At 49.7% G+C, this 18,471-nt stretch overlaps 9 protein-coding genes across 9 annotated transcripts; 6 read left to right on the forward strand and 3 right to left on the reverse strand.

Annotated features, from left to right (window-relative positions):
• Positions 1 to 62: 62 nt before the first annotated feature.
• Positions 63 to 2,312, reverse strand: N7487_006629 (putative GTPase NOG2; the record flags this gene model as incomplete). The annotated part of the gene is made up of 3 exons (XM_056874376.1): positions 2,134 to 2,312; positions 1,322 to 2,069; positions 63 to 905 (listed from the first exon to the last, which is right to left on the reverse strand). Exons 1-3 carry the CDS (start codon positions 2,229 to 2,231, stop codon positions 63 to 65), a joined length of 1,689 nt encoding a protein of 562 aa, XP_056732096.1. The 5' UTR covers positions 2,232 to 2,312.
• A 176-nt stretch (positions 2,313 to 2,488) lies between these two features.
• On the forward strand, positions 2,489 to 3,465 carry N7487_006630 (uncharacterized protein; the record flags this gene model as incomplete). Its single annotated transcript, XM_056874377.1, has 1 exon — positions 2,489 to 3,465. The coding sequence occupies exon 1, from the start codon at positions 2,596 to 2,598 to the stop codon at positions 3,463 to 3,465; it is 870 nt and encodes a 289-aa protein (XP_056732097.1). The 5' UTR covers positions 2,489 to 2,595.
• Positions 3,466 to 3,974: 509 nt separating this feature from the next.
• On the forward strand, positions 3,975 to 4,394 carry N7487_006631 (uncharacterized protein; the record flags this gene model as incomplete). Its single annotated transcript, XM_056874378.1, has 2 exons — positions 3,975 to 4,168; positions 4,235 to 4,394. 2 exons carry the CDS (start codon positions 3,975 to 3,977, stop codon positions 4,392 to 4,394), a joined length of 354 nt encoding a protein of 117 aa, XP_056732098.1.
• A 1,699-nt stretch (positions 4,395 to 6,093) lies between these two features.
• On the forward strand, positions 6,094 to 6,663 carry N7487_006632 (DUF2462 domain-containing protein; the record flags this gene model as incomplete). Its single annotated transcript, XM_056874379.1, has 3 exons — positions 6,094 to 6,143; positions 6,280 to 6,361; positions 6,481 to 6,663. The coding sequence occupies 3 exons, from the start codon at positions 6,094 to 6,096 to the stop codon at positions 6,661 to 6,663; spliced, it is 315 nt and encodes a 104-aa protein (XP_056732099.1).
• A 482-nt stretch (positions 6,664 to 7,145) lies between these two features.
• Positions 7,146 to 9,758, reverse strand: N7487_006633 (uncharacterized protein; the record flags this gene model as incomplete). Its single annotated transcript, XM_056874380.1, has 5 exons — positions 7,146 to 7,742; positions 7,795 to 8,120; positions 8,176 to 8,284; positions 8,337 to 9,462; positions 9,535 to 9,758. 5 exons carry the CDS (start codon positions 9,756 to 9,758, stop codon positions 7,146 to 7,148), a joined length of 2,382 nt encoding a protein of 793 aa, XP_056732100.1.
• A 1,374-nt stretch (positions 9,759 to 11,132) lies between these two features.
• Positions 11,133 to 12,714, forward strand: N7487_006634 (5'/3'-nucleotidase SurE). Its single transcript, XM_056874381.1, has 3 exons — positions 11,133 to 11,247; positions 11,556 to 12,430; positions 12,496 to 12,714. Exons 1-3 carry the CDS (start codon positions 11,236 to 11,238, stop codon positions 12,563 to 12,565), a joined length of 957 nt encoding a protein of 318 aa, XP_056732101.1. The 5' UTR covers positions 11,133 to 11,235; the 3' UTR covers positions 12,566 to 12,714.
• A 265-nt stretch (positions 12,715 to 12,979) lies between these two features.
• On the reverse strand, positions 12,980 to 14,565 carry N7487_006635 (DUF5427 domain-containing protein MTC1; the record flags this gene model as incomplete). Its single annotated transcript, XM_056874382.1, has 2 exons — positions 12,980 to 13,947; positions 14,010 to 14,565. 2 exons carry the CDS (start codon positions 14,563 to 14,565, stop codon positions 12,980 to 12,982), a joined length of 1,524 nt encoding a protein of 507 aa, XP_056732102.1.
• A 685-nt stretch (positions 14,566 to 15,250) lies between these two features.
• On the forward strand, positions 15,251 to 15,814 carry N7487_006636 (carboxymuconolactone decarboxylase family protein; the record flags this gene model as incomplete). Its single annotated transcript, XM_056874383.1, has 1 exon — positions 15,251 to 15,814. One exon carries the CDS (start codon positions 15,251 to 15,253, stop codon positions 15,812 to 15,814), a length of 564 nt encoding a protein of 187 aa, XP_056732103.1.
• A 629-nt stretch (positions 15,815 to 16,443) lies between these two features.
• On the forward strand, positions 16,444 to 17,238 carry N7487_006637 (Glutamyl-tRNA synthetase class Ib archaeal/eukaryotic cytosolic; the record flags this gene model as incomplete). Its single annotated transcript, XM_056874384.1, is given in 4 exon segments — positions 16,444 to 16,476; positions 16,526 to 16,588; positions 16,607 to 16,806; positions 16,974 to 17,238. The coding sequence occupies 4 exon segments, from the start codon at positions 16,444 to 16,446 to the stop codon at positions 17,236 to 17,238; spliced, it is 561 nt and encodes a 186-aa protein (XP_056732104.1).
• Between the last annotated feature and the right edge of the window lie 1,233 nt (positions 17,239 to 18,471).

Genomic DNA, 18,471 nt, shown 5'->3' on the forward strand with positions numbered 1-18,471 from the left:
TGTTTTTCGTAGGGCAGAATGGGGATGACACTCGAGTGCCGTAGAGAACACCGGTGGATCAATCACTCCTCCTCGCCACTCTCCACATCGCTGACCTCCAAGTTGGCGATTGAGTCAGCATCGCTGTCCTCGGCGTCGTCCTGTGCGGACTCAGCCTCAGCCTCAGCCTCAGCATCCTTGGCAGCAGGCTCGTTGTTTTCATCCAACTTGCGCTTGCGAGGCATCTCGCCGAGGCGACCTTCACGGCCCTCGACACCGTCAGCAGGCTCCTCGTCCTTCTCGCTCTTATCGCCCTTTCCGGTACCCTTGGGAGGAGGTGTGTACCAAGGGATCTTTCCACGAAGGAAATCGTTGATGACCATCTTGGCGACACCATCCAGATCGGCCTCGCCTCCCTTGAGGAGACGACCACCCTGGCGGGCAAGAAGCGCGAGCCAGTCGAGGTAGTTCTCCTGGTGCTTGATGCCGTAGGTGCGCTCAAGGTGACGGGGCAGGACACGGCGGAGAACAGCAGGAATGTATTGCTCTGGGTTGTGAACGTTCTCCACTCGGCAGACTCCACGTAGAAGGATGTCCTCCTCAGTGTCGTTGGCGTTGGGGGGGACCACACCAGGACAATCGATGAGATAGATTCTCTTCATCAGGGTAATGTACTGCCACACCTTGGTCTCGCCCGGAATGGGAGCGACTGTGCACACCTTCTTGTTACGGAGAGTGTTGATGATGGAAGACTTGCCCGAGTTGGGGTAGCCGATCAAGCCAACGGACACCTGCTTGCGGTCGGAGTGAAGGGACGAGAACTGGCGAAGCAGCGAGATCAAAGAACCCTTACCGAAAGAGTTGTTGATGTTGGCGTGGAAAGCAAGACAGGGGTAATCCTTAGAAAGATGACGAACCCAAGCGGCCTAGTCAAAGATGCAAAATTAGCAATCAGTCACTAGCAATGAATGAAACATTGTGTAAAGGTAGAATGTGTGGGATGTTACTAAGAAGACTGCCACAATGCCACCAAAAAAAGGCAGAGGCAGACTTCTACTCAAAAACAAAACACAGCTGGCCCTTTGCGACAGGCCTTCAAGACGAAAGCAAGTCAACCTAGGTTCATAACGAAATTCGGTGCGGGCCAGTGTTAATATACCAAAGCTGTAACAGACGGAATTCCATTGAAACAAGCACAACCGAAGTCATGCACGACCGAAGTCGCAGGAAGAGGCCTTGACTTAGCGATGGAACAGGGGGAAAACAGAAAAACGCACAACAACAAAAATAGCAAGAACCGAGTGATAAAAATGAAGAGCAGAGGGGAGATAGTGAAACTTACAGCAACGCCAGTAGGGACGAGATCGCACTTGTTCAGAACGAAGATCAGATGCTTGTGCGGTGCCTCCTCGCGAATATATTTCTCAACACTTCTGCAACGAGTACCTTCGGGGTCACGGGAATCCAAGACGTGGATGATAACATCAGAGGAATCGATAACCTTGTAAAGTTCGTTCCAGATACGCTTACTCTGTCCCTTAGAGAAGACAGATTCACGAGAGGTAGTGAGTAGACCAAGGTCTTCGGCTGCGGCAGTGTCATCGCCACGAACAATCGCACTTCCGTCGGCATGAGTTCCCTCATCGTTCTTCTCGATGTAGCTGTCTTGCATCCTGGCCGTCTCGCCAGCGAGGTCTTCAAGAGACGATACACCAAGCTTGACACGCTTGCGCTGAGCCTTGGGGCCGAAGGTATCATTGAAAGGAGAAGTTTCAATAGCCATCTTAGCCTGGTGTTGCTTCAGGCCGTTGACTTTATCATTGTCCCGAATCAAGCTCATGGGGAGCTTGTTGGTCTTGAGAAGAACTTGGTACGGATCGGCAGCACGCTCAGCAACAGCATCACGGAACGAGGTCAAAGCCTCTTGTGAGATGACACGGGAGTTAGCAAACCATTTACGGTTTGGCTCGATGCGGGCTGTGGGCAACTCTTTGGACTGATAGCTCGCAGCGACTGTGATATCACCCTGAGCGTTGCGGCGCGGCGTACCATCCTTGAACATGTTCAAGGTCTTGATCTTCTTGGCATCACTGAGAGGCAAGTCAGTATTGGTTATTTGAGAATAATAGCGATTTTAGCTGAGGCTGCACATACCGGTAAAAATTTTCACCTTTGGTCTTGACATTGGCCATGCCATCGTTGGGCTTCCCCTGCCGCACCTTACGAGCGGCCTCCTTCTTTCCTGTACCCATGATAGCGGTTGTGGGTTAAAATGTGAAAGGAGAAGTAAGTGCCTGACGAAAAAAAAATCGAAGGCAAGACCAAACACAGAGAGTGGCAGAGTGCAAAGAAGAGAAGAAGAAAAATAAAAGGCGGCGAAGGAATTATTTTTTTTTGGCGCCAAGACATTGCCGTGCACGGACCAAGGGAAAATCGCTTCTTGTTTCTTCCGACTTACTCGACCGCGTATCCTCCCTATTATACGGTAATCAACCTCAGGTTACATCCCGGCTCAATTGAAGGTCGTGTCATTGACCTTTGATTTGATTATTTACTTTGCAACAATCCCCTGCCAGTTTTATCACTCCCCGGAGTGACAGGGTTGAATTGCGCCGCATGTCTGTCCTCCGCAATAGCCGGACTGCCACTGTGCAGGTCCGTGGATTTGCTTCCTCCTCCAACCTTCGAGTTGGACCCGAATCGCCTCACTTCATCGATGTGCCGAGAATTATCCAGCCCACCAACCCCCGCAAACCTCACGTCAGGGGTACTCTCCCCGTGCCTCGCGAGCTCTTCCCGGCCCGCCGAGCGGACAAGCCCCGGATAGAATATCTCAATGCAGTCACACAACTCCCCAAGTCAGAACGGGTAGTGAGCCCAAATAGCAGCAACCCCGAGAAGCAGGAATGGAAGCACAAGATGGCGGATCTGCGGAGACAGAACCTGCGGGACGGTCTGCGAGACCTGTACTCGCGGAAACGGTCCGCGGATTCAAAGATTGTCAGCCGCAGTCTTGAGAGTCAGAATCGGCGGGACCGCATTCTTCAGCAACCTCAGCGTGAGGATGAGCGCCTCACCCGGCCATCGACCATCGAGGCGATGATGCCCAACAAACAGCCAGTCTTGCCCGACCCCAACCGCGAGGAACGCCTTGCGCTCTCTCGGGCACGTCTGGAAGCCAAGCAGGCACAGAAAGAGATTGAGCGGAAGGAGCACCTCCAGTCGTTGTATGTGAATGCTCGCACTTTCATCACAACTGAGGAGCAGCTCACTGCTGAAATCGACCGGGTATTCCCCGAGGGCGAGAACCCAGCGTGGCGCAACGACCACCAGCCCGGCGAGAACATCTGGAACCTGGGTAACCCCCCAACTGTGTTCAACCTTGCCAACAAGACCCGCGCCAACGAGGCTGTTCGCTGGGATGTCTCTCAGGAGCGTGTTAAGAAGCTTGGCGAGGCACTTACTGGAGGTAAGCTGCGAGAGTAGTCGGTTTTTTTTGGGGGGGCATCATGTACAATATCTATCAAGCTATAGCATTTCAAAACTCAAATCAAGAGATCCTTTGAGATCCTTTGAGATCCTTCTATTTTCTTAAGTCCATTTCCCACTACGATTCAATGCCAATACAAGCAATGTTCCTCTAAGAGTGAATGCAACTGAATGGGAGACTATGCCAAAACAAGAAGCAGTCTCAGCTATCTAGCCACTATGAAACCTCGTAGCCCACTGCGCCGTATCCAAACTCTTGACTCCGTCACCAACATATCCTCAAACTTAAGCACCCACCATCCGAACAAAAGAGGGAATTCCTATACGCATTGTAGACATTTTCTGCTCTTGGTCGGTTTAAGTCCTGGCAAGATGGGTACCACATGCAAAATTTATATAGCGTCTCGATATCGCAGCTCAAAGGGAGCTTTGGTGTGGCAGTGTTGAGCCTAGCTTCAGGTTAGGTGTTACCTGGGCAGTCTGCTACAGGGAAAGTACAAAGGACCATGACTGGCAATCACATTCTGTATACCGTTCCAGAATATAGGATAGCCCAATCCAATAATGTCTACAGCATCACGTCGCCGATGTTCTTCATCAAATACACAATCTTCCAGATCCCCATCGCGGTTATAATTGGCAAGGTCTGCCTCAATTCTTTCTCTCGGGTATTGTGCTTCCCTGAGGGGCCATCCTCCTTGTAAGTTCCACCATCAGTCGAGCCACCAGGACCTCTTCACTAACAATATCTATCTTACTCCTTCAGCTTCGTTTTAGATCGCAAGAGCATGGCTGGATTATTCCCCGGCAATTTCTCCCTCTCCAATATCTGGTATCCGCGCCACAAGCTGCAAAAGCAGAACACTAGCTTTACCAAATTGAATGCATTGCCTCGTACATTGGCAGCTTATTGGCCTACGGGTTGATGCAAATGGACGGGCAAACCAGGATCAACGGTTGGTGAGGGATCTTTATTGGGAGATCATACTTATCCCAAAGGTTTCACTCTTGAGAAAAGTCATGCTGACCAGTGCAATACAGCTCGAAAGCATCCTGACCTGTTTTTTCGGACACTGGCTCCTACATTTTCCCAGTCGACCTCCTGGAGAAAGTCCTCCAATCCCAGAAATTCCTCACCGAAACCGAAGTCTCCTTTGTCATTGCCAAAGTCAAACGTGGCAGAGCAGTTGCTACCACGAGGCCTTTCTCGGTGTCCTGCAAACTTCAAAGACAATCTGAACCTGCGCTATCCTATTGGTGTTGACCACGACCACCACCTACTCAACTGGATACTTCCTGCCAAAGATCCTGGGAAAGAGTATATCGGCTTTTCCGTGGCCAAGGTGCAGTGTCCCGTTGCACAATCGTGAGCAGCTGCTATAGTTATCATGTTTATCTAGTCAATTTACTCGGATAAATGGCATGTGCATGGTTCTTCTTTTCTTACTGGAATGCTGTGGGTGAGCTTATTGGGCTTAGAAAGTTGGGATATCTTGAGCATCCGGCATCGTAGTACGTTGAGGACTTCTCAATTACTATTGCTTTGTGTCTCGATTATGACTTGACTAGCATGTTTTAGCAGGCTCAAACTGTCTGCGTTGGTATCATGGTAAAGGTAAGAGCCCTGTCTCTCAACCAGTGTGTTTCTTTTCGTGCAACTCTGATATATCCTTGCTCTAGCATCAACGTCCACGGTCAACGGAAGCGAGCCTTTGCATTAACCACACTAGTCAGCAAAGGTAGTATCGAAAATATTGTTGGAATAACCCGAAGTGCACTAAATTACCAACCAGGTCTTCTCTATATCAGGCTATTCAATGCCCTAGTCATCCTGGTTGTTGGTAGTGCTGTATCTAGTAGAAGGAAGAACTTGAAAGCCTTCAAATTGCGTGTTCGACTTAGTGATATATCGGTAATGGGAGCCTTGGTAAAGCAAACATGTAGTTCCGGCCTAAGACCACCACCCTTCATTATAGAACTACCAAAGTATGTATTTACCACGCACTTCACACTACCGTGGAGATGAATTAAAAGCTTCAAAATAAATCCCATCGTATTCCTCTATGCATACACACAGGTCTGAGGTATAGACTATGTCCCTTAGTGCACAAACAGAGCCTAAACCTTAAAAAAAGTGTAGGTTAAAAGGAAGTGCAACCTATCATGAGCAGCTGGCCCAACAGCAGGTGGCCTAGTGGTAACAGGTTGCACCTGTGTATTACGAGGGAAGTGCCGAGGACCTTCCACTACCTGGTCTGTTCTGGTCTGACTCCGGTCGTTCTCGCGTTCATCCCCACTTTTTTTTCACCTCCCTTCCATCTTGCTTCTTTTTATCATCATTAATTTCATCCTCATCATCTCCAAAATTATACTTCGTACTCCTTAGCCAAATGCGGTAGTCGTATACTTCGGAACGGAAAATACATGCCCCAGTCCCATAACGCACGTGATCCAGATAAGCCGATAAGCAATTTTCCCTCCGGCAACCCCCCAAAAAAAGAAACAGAAAGCCCAGAATCACTTCGTGCTGCTGGCAGTGCTACTTTACAAAATTCGTCTTCCTCTTTCCCTTGCCGCCATCTACATACAAATTCCCTCCATACCAACCACCACTCCAACACAACCATGGTGCAAGGATCATTGAAAAAGGCCGCTCCCACCGGCCCAGGCAGGAAGTAAGTGGCACTCACAAGAACAAAACCACAACCACCACAACCACCACAGACGACAGACGACAGACGACGTCACAGTCCCATCTATCCACACAAGAACACTTAAGAAACATCAAGCTAACACAGACCCACTCACCAGGCCCTCCAAGACCACAAGACCGGGTGTCCGCTCCGTCGCGCCCAAGAAAGCCGGCCTGATCAAGCAGAAGAAACTGACCAAGGTACGCACCGATATGCTTCACAGTCTCCGTCTCCTCGATTCAGTCCCGCACCCTGTACCCATGAGACAAGAACAACCCAAGAACAAGAAAAGAAACCACCACTAACACACCGCTCTTAGCAACTCACATCCGGCCTTGTCTCAATGACAGAACGCAGTCTGGCGACAAAGGCAGGCCATCTCGAGCTGTTGGCTGGTGGAAAGAAGGATCGTCTGCAGAAGGAGCGGAATGCGGCTCGCAAGGATGGGACTTTGGCTCGTAAGGATGGAGGATTGAAGTCTGGTCCTAAGAAGGCGACTTGAACTTGCAGTGGGGAATTCAATGTTTTACAAGGATTGAGATGTTTTGGTCTGATTCGATCGTTCTTTGCAATTTCGTCTATACAGAGCTCGTTATATGAGTGCATGAAATCGATACCCTGTTTCTATTGTCTTGGTTTTGGTGGTCTACATGGTAGTATGAGATGAACGAGAGATAAAGTATAGAGATGAGAAGCATTGTATATATATCGATAAGTAGTAATTCTATGTACAAATTTGTTAAAAAACCAACCGAATAGGATAGAACATGCGGGAAAATCATCAAATCATAAGGCAGATCTTGTATGTAAAAAGTCATGATGCATCCAATAGAAACAAAGAAATCTCGAAGAGAAAAAAGAAAAGAAAATAAACGAAACAGAAAAAAACCCAAAAAAAGGCCAAAAAAAAGGGTATCTATAATTCTAACTCCAATGCCATTACCATCCAAACCTTATGCGCAGATCAAATCTGCCATCCCGGTCTCAGAACTTCGAGATGCGGCTCGGAACACCAGCCTGTTCAATCAGGTCCTGGCCACGCTCCATCCAACTATTGAAGCCGCCATCACTGGAGTCCGAAGGGAAATCATCCCAAACGGCATTCTCCGAGTCCGCATATGTCGACCAGATGCCCTTGGGGACATCAGCCGCCGACCAGGAGGGCAGCTTCGCCATCACGCAGGTGTAGTAGACGTAGAGGATGCGGCAGAGGAGCTCGACGCGGTCGACGTAGTGCTGCTGCGTGGGATCGGGGGTTTGGCCACCGTCGCCGAGCCGCTTCCACCAGCTCACACGCCATCGCAGGGTTAGCAGGATGTGGCCGAGTTCGCCGAGGAAGCGGACGTGCGTCTCGTGGGAGATCTGCTTCCACTTGATGTTGTAGAAGTCGCGCTCGAGCTTGCGGAAGCCTTCGACTTCGAGCATGCGGCAGAAGATTCGGGAGAGTTGAGCTGCGAGGAGGATCTCGCGTTGGTCTTCTGGGCTGTTGATGTCCATTGTTCGTTCTTCGCCGGCTGAGTCGAGAGGCACGAAGCTGTATTTGGCGCGACTTGGCATGTTGTTCCACTGGGAGAGGAGGGTCTGAGGTTGGTTAGTTTTTGTGCTCTTGGCATGTGGTACAGTGAATTCTTACATAGGCTTGGTTCATTGGGTCGCAGTCGGCAACGCAGGACAGCCAGTTTTTGGACTTGTCCTTCGAGTCCACAATTCGTCGGTCGATGAACTCGATGAAAGTGGACTTCGAGTTGCCGTTGTACTCGCTCAGATTCTTCAGGAACTTGTAGGTCTCCCCCAGGTCAAGGACGTAGAGAGAGCCCCAGGCCTGGCTAGCGCGGATGTTGAACCGCCCCTGGCGCTCGGCGAGCAAAGACAAGAGTTGACTAAGGTCAAATTCAGATGGAATCGCCATCCGGACTCGGTTGGAACCATCCATCGTAGGGTGGTTGACAGCTCGTTGAGCTAGATAGGGTCAGTCAATTTGAACAATCCTTGGGGAGGTTTGTTGGATGCTTACAGATGTAGTTGCAGGTTCCAAACTCGACAATGCTGGAGAAGCATGCACGAGCGCATGGTTGCTCGTGAAGTGTGGGGCGACAAGCATCGCAAGGGGCGCTTCCGTCACACTGCGAACGCGTTAGCTCTATGAAAGTACGGAATTTAGGTGGAAATCCTTACCTTGCGCTTGTTCAGTCGACACTGAACACAAGTGTCCTTGTTTTTGCGGCGCAGGCCTGCATTCGCTCGTCCAACCATACTCAGTGGGCCCTTACGACGGGCGCCACGTGGGGGCGAGACAAAGTCCGCAGACGCAATGGAGCCGCCTTGGCCATCCTCCTGGACAATTTGCAAGGGCCTTGTGATTCCCTGATCCATTGAAGCGGGGTTTCTGGCCTTGCGTTTCTTGACTGTAGCCGAGGTCTGCATGGCAAGTGGTGCCGGTCGACCGGCACGCTGGCCAGCGGTCGACGAGGCCCTCGATCTTGCAGGAATAGTGGAAACTAGAGACTCCACAGGGGTCTCACTCACCATGAAGGCAGTGGTCTTGAATGCAGGCTGCGATCCCTCAGGTGAACTGGACTCATGCGGTGAGGTCTTCCACTGGACATCGTCGTCTTCCAACTGACGGTCCGCAAATGCAGGGGCCTCGTCGCTAGTGGCGGAGTAGGAGCACTCGTATATTCCCGATAAATCGCCTGACACGGAAGAGTTTTCGGATTTGAATTGGAACTCCTGCCCGATTGGTGCGTTTAGCGGGCCAGCAGTTTGAGAGACCGGCGTGATCTGCTGAGTGGGCAGTTGAGATTCCAGACTATTCAGCCATCGCGATTCCAGCGATCTGATAGAAGTCGGGAACCCCCGCAGGGAATGATCCTTGGGGTTCTCCTGTGCGTCCACTGAGAGTGCCATAGAATCTTGCGGTGGGGGCATATTGTCCACGGGAATGCCATGTTGAATTTCAGTCCACTCCTCGGGGATCATGGGAAAGGACTGCGGAATCTGCTGGAACGACATGAGGCCTTCTACGGGGACATCGGAGAAACCGGCGTGAGGCATCTCTCCAACATCATCGACAATGACGGCCCCATTCGAGTGGTTCGGTCCTTTCGCGTAGGGGTAGAGTAGAGATGCATCCATCGGCATGGCCACTGAGTTGTACAGTTGAAAGTGTGGCCAAGCCTCGTCCGAATGGTAATTTTCGTCAGCGGAAGATGGGATGGTCTTGGGGCTCAGAGTGCCACTGGCAGTGCCCTCGACGAGGCCATCGGAGTAGTTCAAGTTCTCGGGTGCTACATCGTGCTTTCTATAACCAAACAAGTGTCAGTCACATCGAGATCGGATTTCGCGGGTTCACATCGGGAAAGGGTTTCCGGACCTGTTCTCCAGACGGCGGAATTCTCCAGCCAATGGGCCATGGAAGGTACCTAAGTCGGCGATATCCGCATCGCACTGACTCGATTCCTGACTGGTGTCCCACTCGGGTGGTTGGTCATACCCCAGATGTTCCCATGAGGCGACAGAAAAGGCGCCCTCAGTTTGCCAGTTGTCCAAGATTTTGGGGTCGATCCCCGCAGCGGTCCCAGTACTTCCACCGTCCATACAGGATGAGAGGGTGAGGTTGCGGCGACGACCTCGTTGAGCAAAGATCCCAAAAAGACTTGGCTTTTTGAGACTTTGCGGGTTCAGGTGGGTGGCAGAATGGGGTTATATAGATAAGCGGCGAAGATGTGTCGACGTGTTCCGAGTATCGAATCGATATAGTTGGCAGTGAATTGAAGAGGAGAGAGTTGAGGGGCCAGAGGATTGTTGAAGGGCTGACGGGATTCCCCACCACAAGATTTTCTGCGATCGTCTTTAGCGTGCTTCCGGCACAGACCACTTTAGTATTTGGCTTTTATTTACAACGAGGTATGATGAAAATAGATTTTTTTTTGTGAGAGTTGGAGTTGAAATCCTTTTAAATTCCAAATAAATTGATATACATATTGAAATTATAAGGGATATATAAGCCCATCCGAACATATGTTTATGTACTTGCGTACGGGCCGACTACCTATCTCCGATAGGATCTCCGGCACGGATGTGGTCTCACTGGTCTTACGAAAGGAGGTCCACGGATGTATCAAAAATGTACGTGGCGGGCCCCTGAGCTATGAATGGTCCAGGAACCTTGGTGATTATTATTTTTTAATGCAGGCGCATTAGGCAGATGAAAATGTAACCCCCTCAGTTCTTCAGATAAAAAAAGATTAAAAAAAATCCCCAAACCCCCAAAACCCCAAAAAACCCAAAATGGAAATTTCCATCCAGACCTTGTTCTACCGTGTAGGTTGCAGCACTGTCTTGGCAGACCCTTAGGTAACTTCCCAGTGATTACCTCATCTTCCCTTTTGGGCTTTAAACTTCTGACTAGAAACCCTAGAAGTATAAGTATAGAACGTATAGGTGCATATGTATATCGGATGGTCTATTGTTATCTTTAAAGAATATATCTCATTGATGATGTCAACCTTGGAACACATGATGTCCATTACTAAATTATGTAGATGGGCCCATATATACAAAGTGGCAAGTTTTGAATGGCATTTATAATGAACTATAAACTATGAACCACGAACTATTAACATCCCGGATGATATATCCTACCCTTTAACTACTCTAGCTTTGTACAGTTGCATAACATATCATTGGAATCCCCAGAGTCATCAACATATCGAATGATAGAAACCCAATAGTCAGCATCCCCGAAAGAACCCCGAATCGGTTCACCGCACGCTGCATTCGGTCCTACCATTACCGTCCCCGCAGCCTGAACGGCTTCACCCCGGTGTGTAATTCGGTGTGGCCAATGGCTCATTCTTTACCCTGATTCCCCCAGGTATAAGTGTGCTGCACCCCGAGTATTTCCGGGGTGCAGAAATATTTCTTTCTTTTCTTGTTCTCTTATAAAAAAACATAGAAAAGAACCTCCGAAAAGAATCACCGTCCAAACCGCCACTGGGGAAACCAAAATCAAGATCCAAATCGAAACTCCGAATATTCACTCATAACGCCCTTGGCGCTGCTTAATCCCGTCATGCACATCCTGGTAAGTGAGATCACCGGCAATATTTCCTTTCTTTTTTCTTTTTCTTTTTCTTTTTCCCCTCCCGCAAAATGTACGGAGTACGGAGTACGGAGTATAGAAAAGCCATTTCCTGCAAGGATCTGCTTATAGATCCATACTTCCTCGGGGAAACATCACCACATGATACTCCACACCCTCGTTATCGCAATTTTATCGCCTTTTTATCGCATTTCCTTACGCCCGAGCAATACGTTGCACAAACGTAGATAAAGCCCAAAAAAGAAAGAAAAAAAAGCCAAGACCAATAAACTAACAATTCCCAAAAATAGGTCGTCAACGACGATGGTCCCCCAAACACCAAACTTTCACCCTACCTCCGCCCTCTAGTCGAAGCTCTCAAGGCAACCGGCCACCAAGTCTCCGTAGCAATCCCCGCAGCCTCACGCTCCTGGATCGGAAAAGCCCACCTAATCGAAGCCTCCCTAACAGCCAGCTACGTACACCCAGACGCCTTCAACGCAGACGGCAGCTGGGACGAGACCTTCGAATCACCAGACCCTGAGAATGACTGGGTGGTGGTTCGCAACGGTACACCGGCCAGTTGCACGCAACTGGGGTTGTACAACCTATTCACCGAGCGCGCGCCCATTGACCTCGTCATCTCGGGCCCGAACCACGGCCGCAATGCTTCCACCATCTACAACCTGTCCTCGGGGACGGTAGGCGGTGCGCTGGAAGCGGTGTTCTGTAGCAAGCGCGGTATTGCTATCTCGTTTGGTAGTAAGGACCCGCAGCCTGATGAGATTATTGCTGCGGCGGCCAGACTCGCTGTTAGGGTTGTCCGACATCTTTATGAGAATTGGGATGAGAGGGTCGAGCTTTATAATATCAATGTTCCGATGGTTCTTGATGTTGAGAAGAGGCCTGTGCTTTATACGCGCACGTTGCCGTATTATTGGTCCAGAGGGTGTTTGTATGCCGAGGAGGGGACGGGGAAGAAGGTTAATGGTGTGAACGGTGTGAACGGCGTGAACGGTGTTCATGTCAATGGCGAAACGAATGGCACGGCTGTTAATGGACATGTTCCTGCGTCTTCCAGACAGCGTCAGTTTAAGTGGTCTGCTGATTTGTCCGATATGAAGAAGACGTTGCAGGAGAGTGAGGTTGGCACGGATGCTCATACCGTGCTCAATGGGTCAACTAGGTAAGAGACGAGGTTCTTTTTTGCCCTGCGCTGCTGAGACCGGATATACTAATGCTGTGATTTAGTGTGACTGCCCTCCGAGCCAACTTCTGGCATGTTCCCGGTCTTGAAGGACCGCTGGACCTTGATGCTTGAATGAGTTCTTGAACAGATTCTGAATGTTTTGGATCCTACGATACCCGCAATGGTTTTCGAAAATGCATAATATGGTGATTTATGGGAAGACCGGTCCGTTTTGTACATATACGGGAATTGCATACACGATTTTCTTTTTTTGTTTACAAGTGACCAGAATAGCCGGCTGCTTATGCGGCCTTGTATGTCTTTTAGGTGTATACAAAGGCATATTTTATGCAAGAACCCTTTCTATGTATAACCTTTGGTTTCAATAATAGTCATTTGCTGTTATTCTCGCTACCAGAAATCTCGGCGTAACCAGAAACAAAATATAGAAATAGAAATAGCTAGTGCGGGTGTATCATAAACGACAGGGAGATGCTGGAATAAGAGCGTCAGCTCTTGAGCTCGGTATAAAAGATCACAGCAGCCCTAGAGCGCACGCGCAGCTTCACCTGCACCACTATCCACAGTAGACGCCTGCTCAGCTCGCATCTTGCCCTTGCCGATACCTCCCTCACCAACGCCCATTCGTCGAGCCACGTATCGCTGCGCGATAATACCAGCGGTTAAAGAGAGGGTCTCCTCGATCCACTCCGAAACCCACTCGCGGGGGTCAACACCTCCACTCTCGATGACCTCAGCAATGGCCTCGGGCACCACAATACGCTGAATATTCGCATCCTCGTCCTCGGGATTCTCGGCGGCTGGCACCGAAGCATCGAGCCATTCAATCCATGCCTGCGGGATACTCTGAGAGATGGCGTGGAAGGCAATGCCATGGATGGGGTCGTGGAGGTACAGTGCGAAGGAGATCTCCTCTTCTTGCGTATCGGCTTCCACAGCTCCCTCGGTAGCCTTCTCGCCAGTCGCACCCGCCTGGAAGAGGTCCTTGGGAGTAGTCTGGCTGATAGCCTGGATAGCCAAGAAGATATCGCTGCTGCGGACTGGGTTCGATTCACTCAGGACCTCCGAAGCGTGTTTCGCGGCCTCCTCGACTCCGCCACGGGACGAGAAGTACTCGGAGGCATAGGACTCGGCACTGGCTCGTGCGAGCTTGGAGCCCTCCACGGCGCCTCGCACGGATGAGATGCTCCGCGGTTGTCCAGGTGTGACCGTCCGCCACCAGGGCCCATCATTCCAGCCGGCACTGGTCATATAGCCATCGAGCCCGCGCTTCGGGGATGACTCCTGGCCCCGCTGGATCACCAACAGGTCTCCGCCCTCGACTTGGGACATCACTCGCGAGAACACCGCATAGACTAGAGGGTCGATACCCGGGTAGCCGGACATATCGTGAGTCACGTGGATTTGTAGACGTTCATGCGAAGAAATGGGAGGAGCGAGTGTGTGGATGAGGTTGGTGAATGTCGGAATTGCCCTGTCTCGAAGCTCGCCGCCTGCGTGTGCTAGTTAGCTGTCTGCATGTAGGAGAGCATATTTTGAGTAGAAAGATCCATACCGAGATCACGAAGAGCTCCAACATTACCCTTGACTTGCTGAGCCCACTTCTGAGCCTCCTCGTTATTCTGAATCTCCTTGACAGCCGCCTCGGCCTGTTTCATAGCTGCGGTGGCCGTCGCGAACAGGCCTCCCGACCATCCACCCCACCAGCCGGCACTCTCATCGGCTGACTGCTGTGCGGGGACATTCTCAGGCTCAGCCTTGGGCTGTTCTGGTTTGGTTTCTGGTTTGGTTTCTACACGTGAAGACCGGCTGGTCTCCTCAGACTGGCGGACCGGCGCCTTGTCCTCGGTCGGTCGGTCGATGGTTGCACTAGGGCGGGGAGATCGTGTGGATGATCTGGGCTTATCGGAAGACAGGCGCGGAGTACCTGGTCCACTGGCTGGACGCTGTGTGGCTAGGTGGTCAAGCTCGGCCAGGATGTCCTCCTGCCCGCCCTTGGCATTGTCGGATACGATAGCTTTAGATGTTTTGTTGCCGGACTTATCAAGACCGAGGTCGTCAAACTGAGCTAGAAGCTCATCACTGGTAGGTTTGGGGGCCTTTGGAGGCATGTTTGTTGGGGGGGAACAATGTTCAGGAGAGGTGACGACACCGTGGGAGCTTCTGAATTTGTGGAGATCATGTGCCAAGACCAACAGCACTGACTGCAGATGCTTGAAAGTCAAATTTAGTTAAACAAATGAAGAGAAAGCTCTTAATTCTTCGATTTGAATATTTTCATTCGATTCTTAGAGAAAATATCAGCCTTGGACATATTGGATGTTCGACCACCTGGGCCTTGCATTTAAATGTGTCACCCCGCACAGTACAGAGGACCCTATACAATGTCAACCATCTTCACCTCTTCACATTTTAATCTGTCCACAGATCCATACCTGGATTTTCAAACAGAATTAAGCCAACGGCGGAAGCAACTCGGAAGTGCAAACCCGACTCCCGCGGCTTCGACTTATCCGCTCCATCTGGACCCACGCGGGGTTGCCGATAAATAGTTACTCATTCCCCGTATAGAGCCCAGTTCCCATTTAGCTCAAAATAAGAATAGTATCTTGCAGCTTTAAATCAGGTACCGAATACCTGCCTCTTGTTCAAAGCAGCTGTCTGCTCCAAAGCACAGCCTATCGACTCACACCTCAACTGACATCAAACCCTAGACCCTAGATTTCACTCAAATCCAGCCATTGAACGAACCAACTTCCAATTAAGCTCACCTACAATATTTGCATACCACCCACCATGCGTCTTCCATACGTTGCAGACCCTCCGGCAACTAGCACACCAGACGAAGCCAGAATCCTAGCCAGCGTCCAAGCCCGCCGAGCCCCAAACCCGCTCCTCCCCCTCGACCTAGCCCTCCTACACTCCTACCCAGTCACAGAAGGCTGGAACTCATTCATTGGCGCAATCCGCACCCGAACCACTCTTACGACCGTTATCCGTGAACTGGCCATCTGCCGCGTCGCAGTGGTCAACGGCGCCCTGTTCGAGTGGGAACAACATGCGCCTCTGCTTGAGGAAGGTGGATTGAGCGCAGAGGCATTGAAGTTTGTTGGGGATGCGCAGGCGGACTTCTCGACTGAGGCTGCGTCGTCGGTGTTGAGTGCTGACCAGAGGGCTGTGTTGAAGTATACCGATGCCATGACTAAGACTGTTACGGTGCCTGATGAGGTTTTTGCGGAGCTGAAGGGGTGCTTTAATGAACGGGAGGTTGTTGAAATTACCGCTACGATTGCGGCTTATAATTGTGTTAGTCGCTTTTTGGTAGCTTTGGATGTTGGCGAGAAGAACCACCTGCACTGAGCTGTAGGTGTTTACAAGCCTTCTGCCAAAGTGGACTGTGTTTAGAAGAGTTATTGGCCCTTTTGTTAATAGGGCATTTTAGCTAGATACTTGAGCGCAATTAGAGGTCCTTATGTCCAATAATAATACTCCTAACGATCTATGACATTTAAAACAGAATATGATACATCCAAGTAACGTGGCGCCAAGCATTCAGTTATATAAAGTACATTATCTTTTCCTTGAGGGTTTCCTTCTCTTCTCTTTGTTTCTTTGTTCTGATGTTCCTGTTCTTCCCCGTGTGGTTCCTTTCTTTTTCAAATGTCGCCCTGGCTCAATCAATTCCTCAGTATTATCTGGACGCCACAGCGTAATGGCGGCAGCAGTCTACTTACTTCTCTGCTCCTATGACTAAGACTTACTTACTTATCGAAAATACGTAATGTGTCACTATAACTAGATTCTGTTCGTATTAATACTACCCGCTAGATGTTATTATTGCTATATTCCCCGAAATCCACTGTATTAGCCATATATTCCAATATTAGGTCGTGCTTAGTGCGTATCTTCCTCGTGATAAAGCGGGGTTAGAGAGATAAAACGGAGGGGAAAAGAAGGGTACTTATAGCTCTTTTTGGTCATGATAAGAAATGTGCCTTTTGCTATATGGGCTGAATATTCGGGTGAGGAATATTCAGGTGGGTGAATATCTGCCCTGAGTGCGCTGGATAGAGCGGCGAGCCGCCCACGCCCGAACCGTGGGCGCTAGGTGACCACAGTCATACTCAAGCTATTGTATGTTTTTTTTGACAGTTCTTTGATATTGCACCATGGCGCACCCTTCACGGAAACCGTGTTTCTGTCGCTGCTCTCGTCAACCTGACCCGCTGGTACAAGTTCCTCGTAGACCTGTGCCCGTGGGCCACATCAGCTTTTGAATCATTGAAGCTGCTTCTCGCGGGAAGAAGCTTGCTAAATCCAAAGAGGGTGCCAGCTATGAGATTTCCCTGGGAGTATGCATTTGAATGAGACCAATTCGGTATTCGTGTTATTCGTGGCTAATCATGCGCAATTTTCAACAATGCTGAGAAAGGCGTCCTTACCAGACTCCCGCCGGAGCCTTCTTACGTTCCCTAGATGCTCTGGGGCTAACACATTTCTTTACTAACTTGGTCTATAGTGGATACCTTCATATTGGACATGCTAAAGCCACTCTTTTGGTTTGTTTTCCCACTATTCGTGGTATTCGCCGTCGTGGTATGACTATTTCCGCGCTTCGCGAATTCATTCTCAAACAGGGTCCTTCTAAAGATGTGAACCTACTTGACTGGGGCTTGATTTGGGCCACTAACAAGAAGTACATCGACCTGGTTGCCCCCCGCCCCCCCCGCTATACAGCCATTGAAATCGAGGACATTGTCAAGGCGATTGCACTGCCATTTTAAATTTGCTAATATCCTAGGTAATCATCTCCATAGCAGCATGTATCACATATATTCCAAATTTCTTATGGAGATAAGTGCCATAAATGAAGCTAGGCCTCTTTCTTGTTCCTATAGGCCAAAAGTTCCTATTTACTATAACCGGGTATGAGGTAGCCTTGGCGTTTTTGTTGGTTCTTTGTCTGTAAGCGCCTGACATCTTTCTCCGCCAAGTTAATACCATAAGTCTAGCCAACTACTTACGTTCCCCACTGAGCAGTCCTTGCACTTTTTGCTACAGTGTAGTATATACGGGCCCCGCTTCTCTCTGCCCAAGACGAGATATAGCAGGTTGGATTTCTATACCAAATTTACAACAAATTGTCTTCCAATGAAAGAACATAGGTACAAGTGACTTACGTATGTAACCCCTTCATCGTTACAAGTCCAGAATATACTCATTTGCAGGCTCAGAGTGACTTGCGCCCATCGTCGACATTCCCATCCTTTGAAATAACGCAGACGATGGCTTTGTCTAAAAGCATATCGCAGATGTTGATAGACTTCCATCCACTCATCGACACGTTACGCACCGCTTACCCCCGCGCAAAAGAACTTGATTGCGACAAGATGCTTGGCTCGAAAAGGGGTGCAACCACGCATGCTACGAGTGTGCATGACCAAGTCAAATGGCCCTGTCCCTTAGCAGAAGAGAAGGGATGCACCACAGAATTTTCTACGAAGAGTGTGGCTGCGCAAAGAGGATTCAGAGTGGCAAGGGTCATTCTAGGTCTATGAAAGGGTCATAGGGATTTCCTTGTCCACACGCAAAGGATTTCAACTGTAATAAAACGTTTGCCTCGAGTTGAAACGCTATCAGGTGTAAGAAAGAGACGTATAAGGGAGAAAAACGGCCGTGTCCCTTGGCAGAAGAGGAAAGGTATGCCTTAGAATTCACAGATCCTAGCAATACCAAACGACACGCAAAACATGCTTACGGTGATGATGTGAAGCCAACTCAGAAAGATATTCCCTATCCACGCGCGAAGGAGGAAAAATGCCCCAAAATGTTCTTGGACATGTCAGCTCATAATTGAGCCTCATTCCGAGCTGTAGTTCCAAGGTGACTTTTCGATTCGGTTGGCTATAGGTACAAATAAATAACAAAGTGCGCTAGACGCGGAAGTTTGAAAACAACCAAATGTGTCTATATATAAATCTTGGTGATGGACGTGTGCAGGCGCTTAGCATCATGCA

The sequence above is a fragment of the Penicillium crustosum genome (assembly GCF_028827405.1).
Source record: "Penicillium crustosum strain IBT 35664 chromosome Unknown utg000002l_segment0_segment0, whole genome shotgun sequence".
In the NCBI taxonomy this organism is placed as follows: domain Eukaryota; kingdom Fungi; phylum Ascomycota; class Eurotiomycetes; order Eurotiales; family Aspergillaceae; genus Penicillium; species Penicillium crustosum.

What these genes read in the sequence shown, in the direction of transcription:
- N7487_006634 (XM_056874381.1), top strand. An exon ending in GTGCTCAATGGGTCAACTAG is followed by an intron (nt 12,431 to 12,495) that starts GTAAGAGACGAG and finishes GCTGTGATTTAG; the next exon opens with TGTGACTGCCCTCCGAGCCA.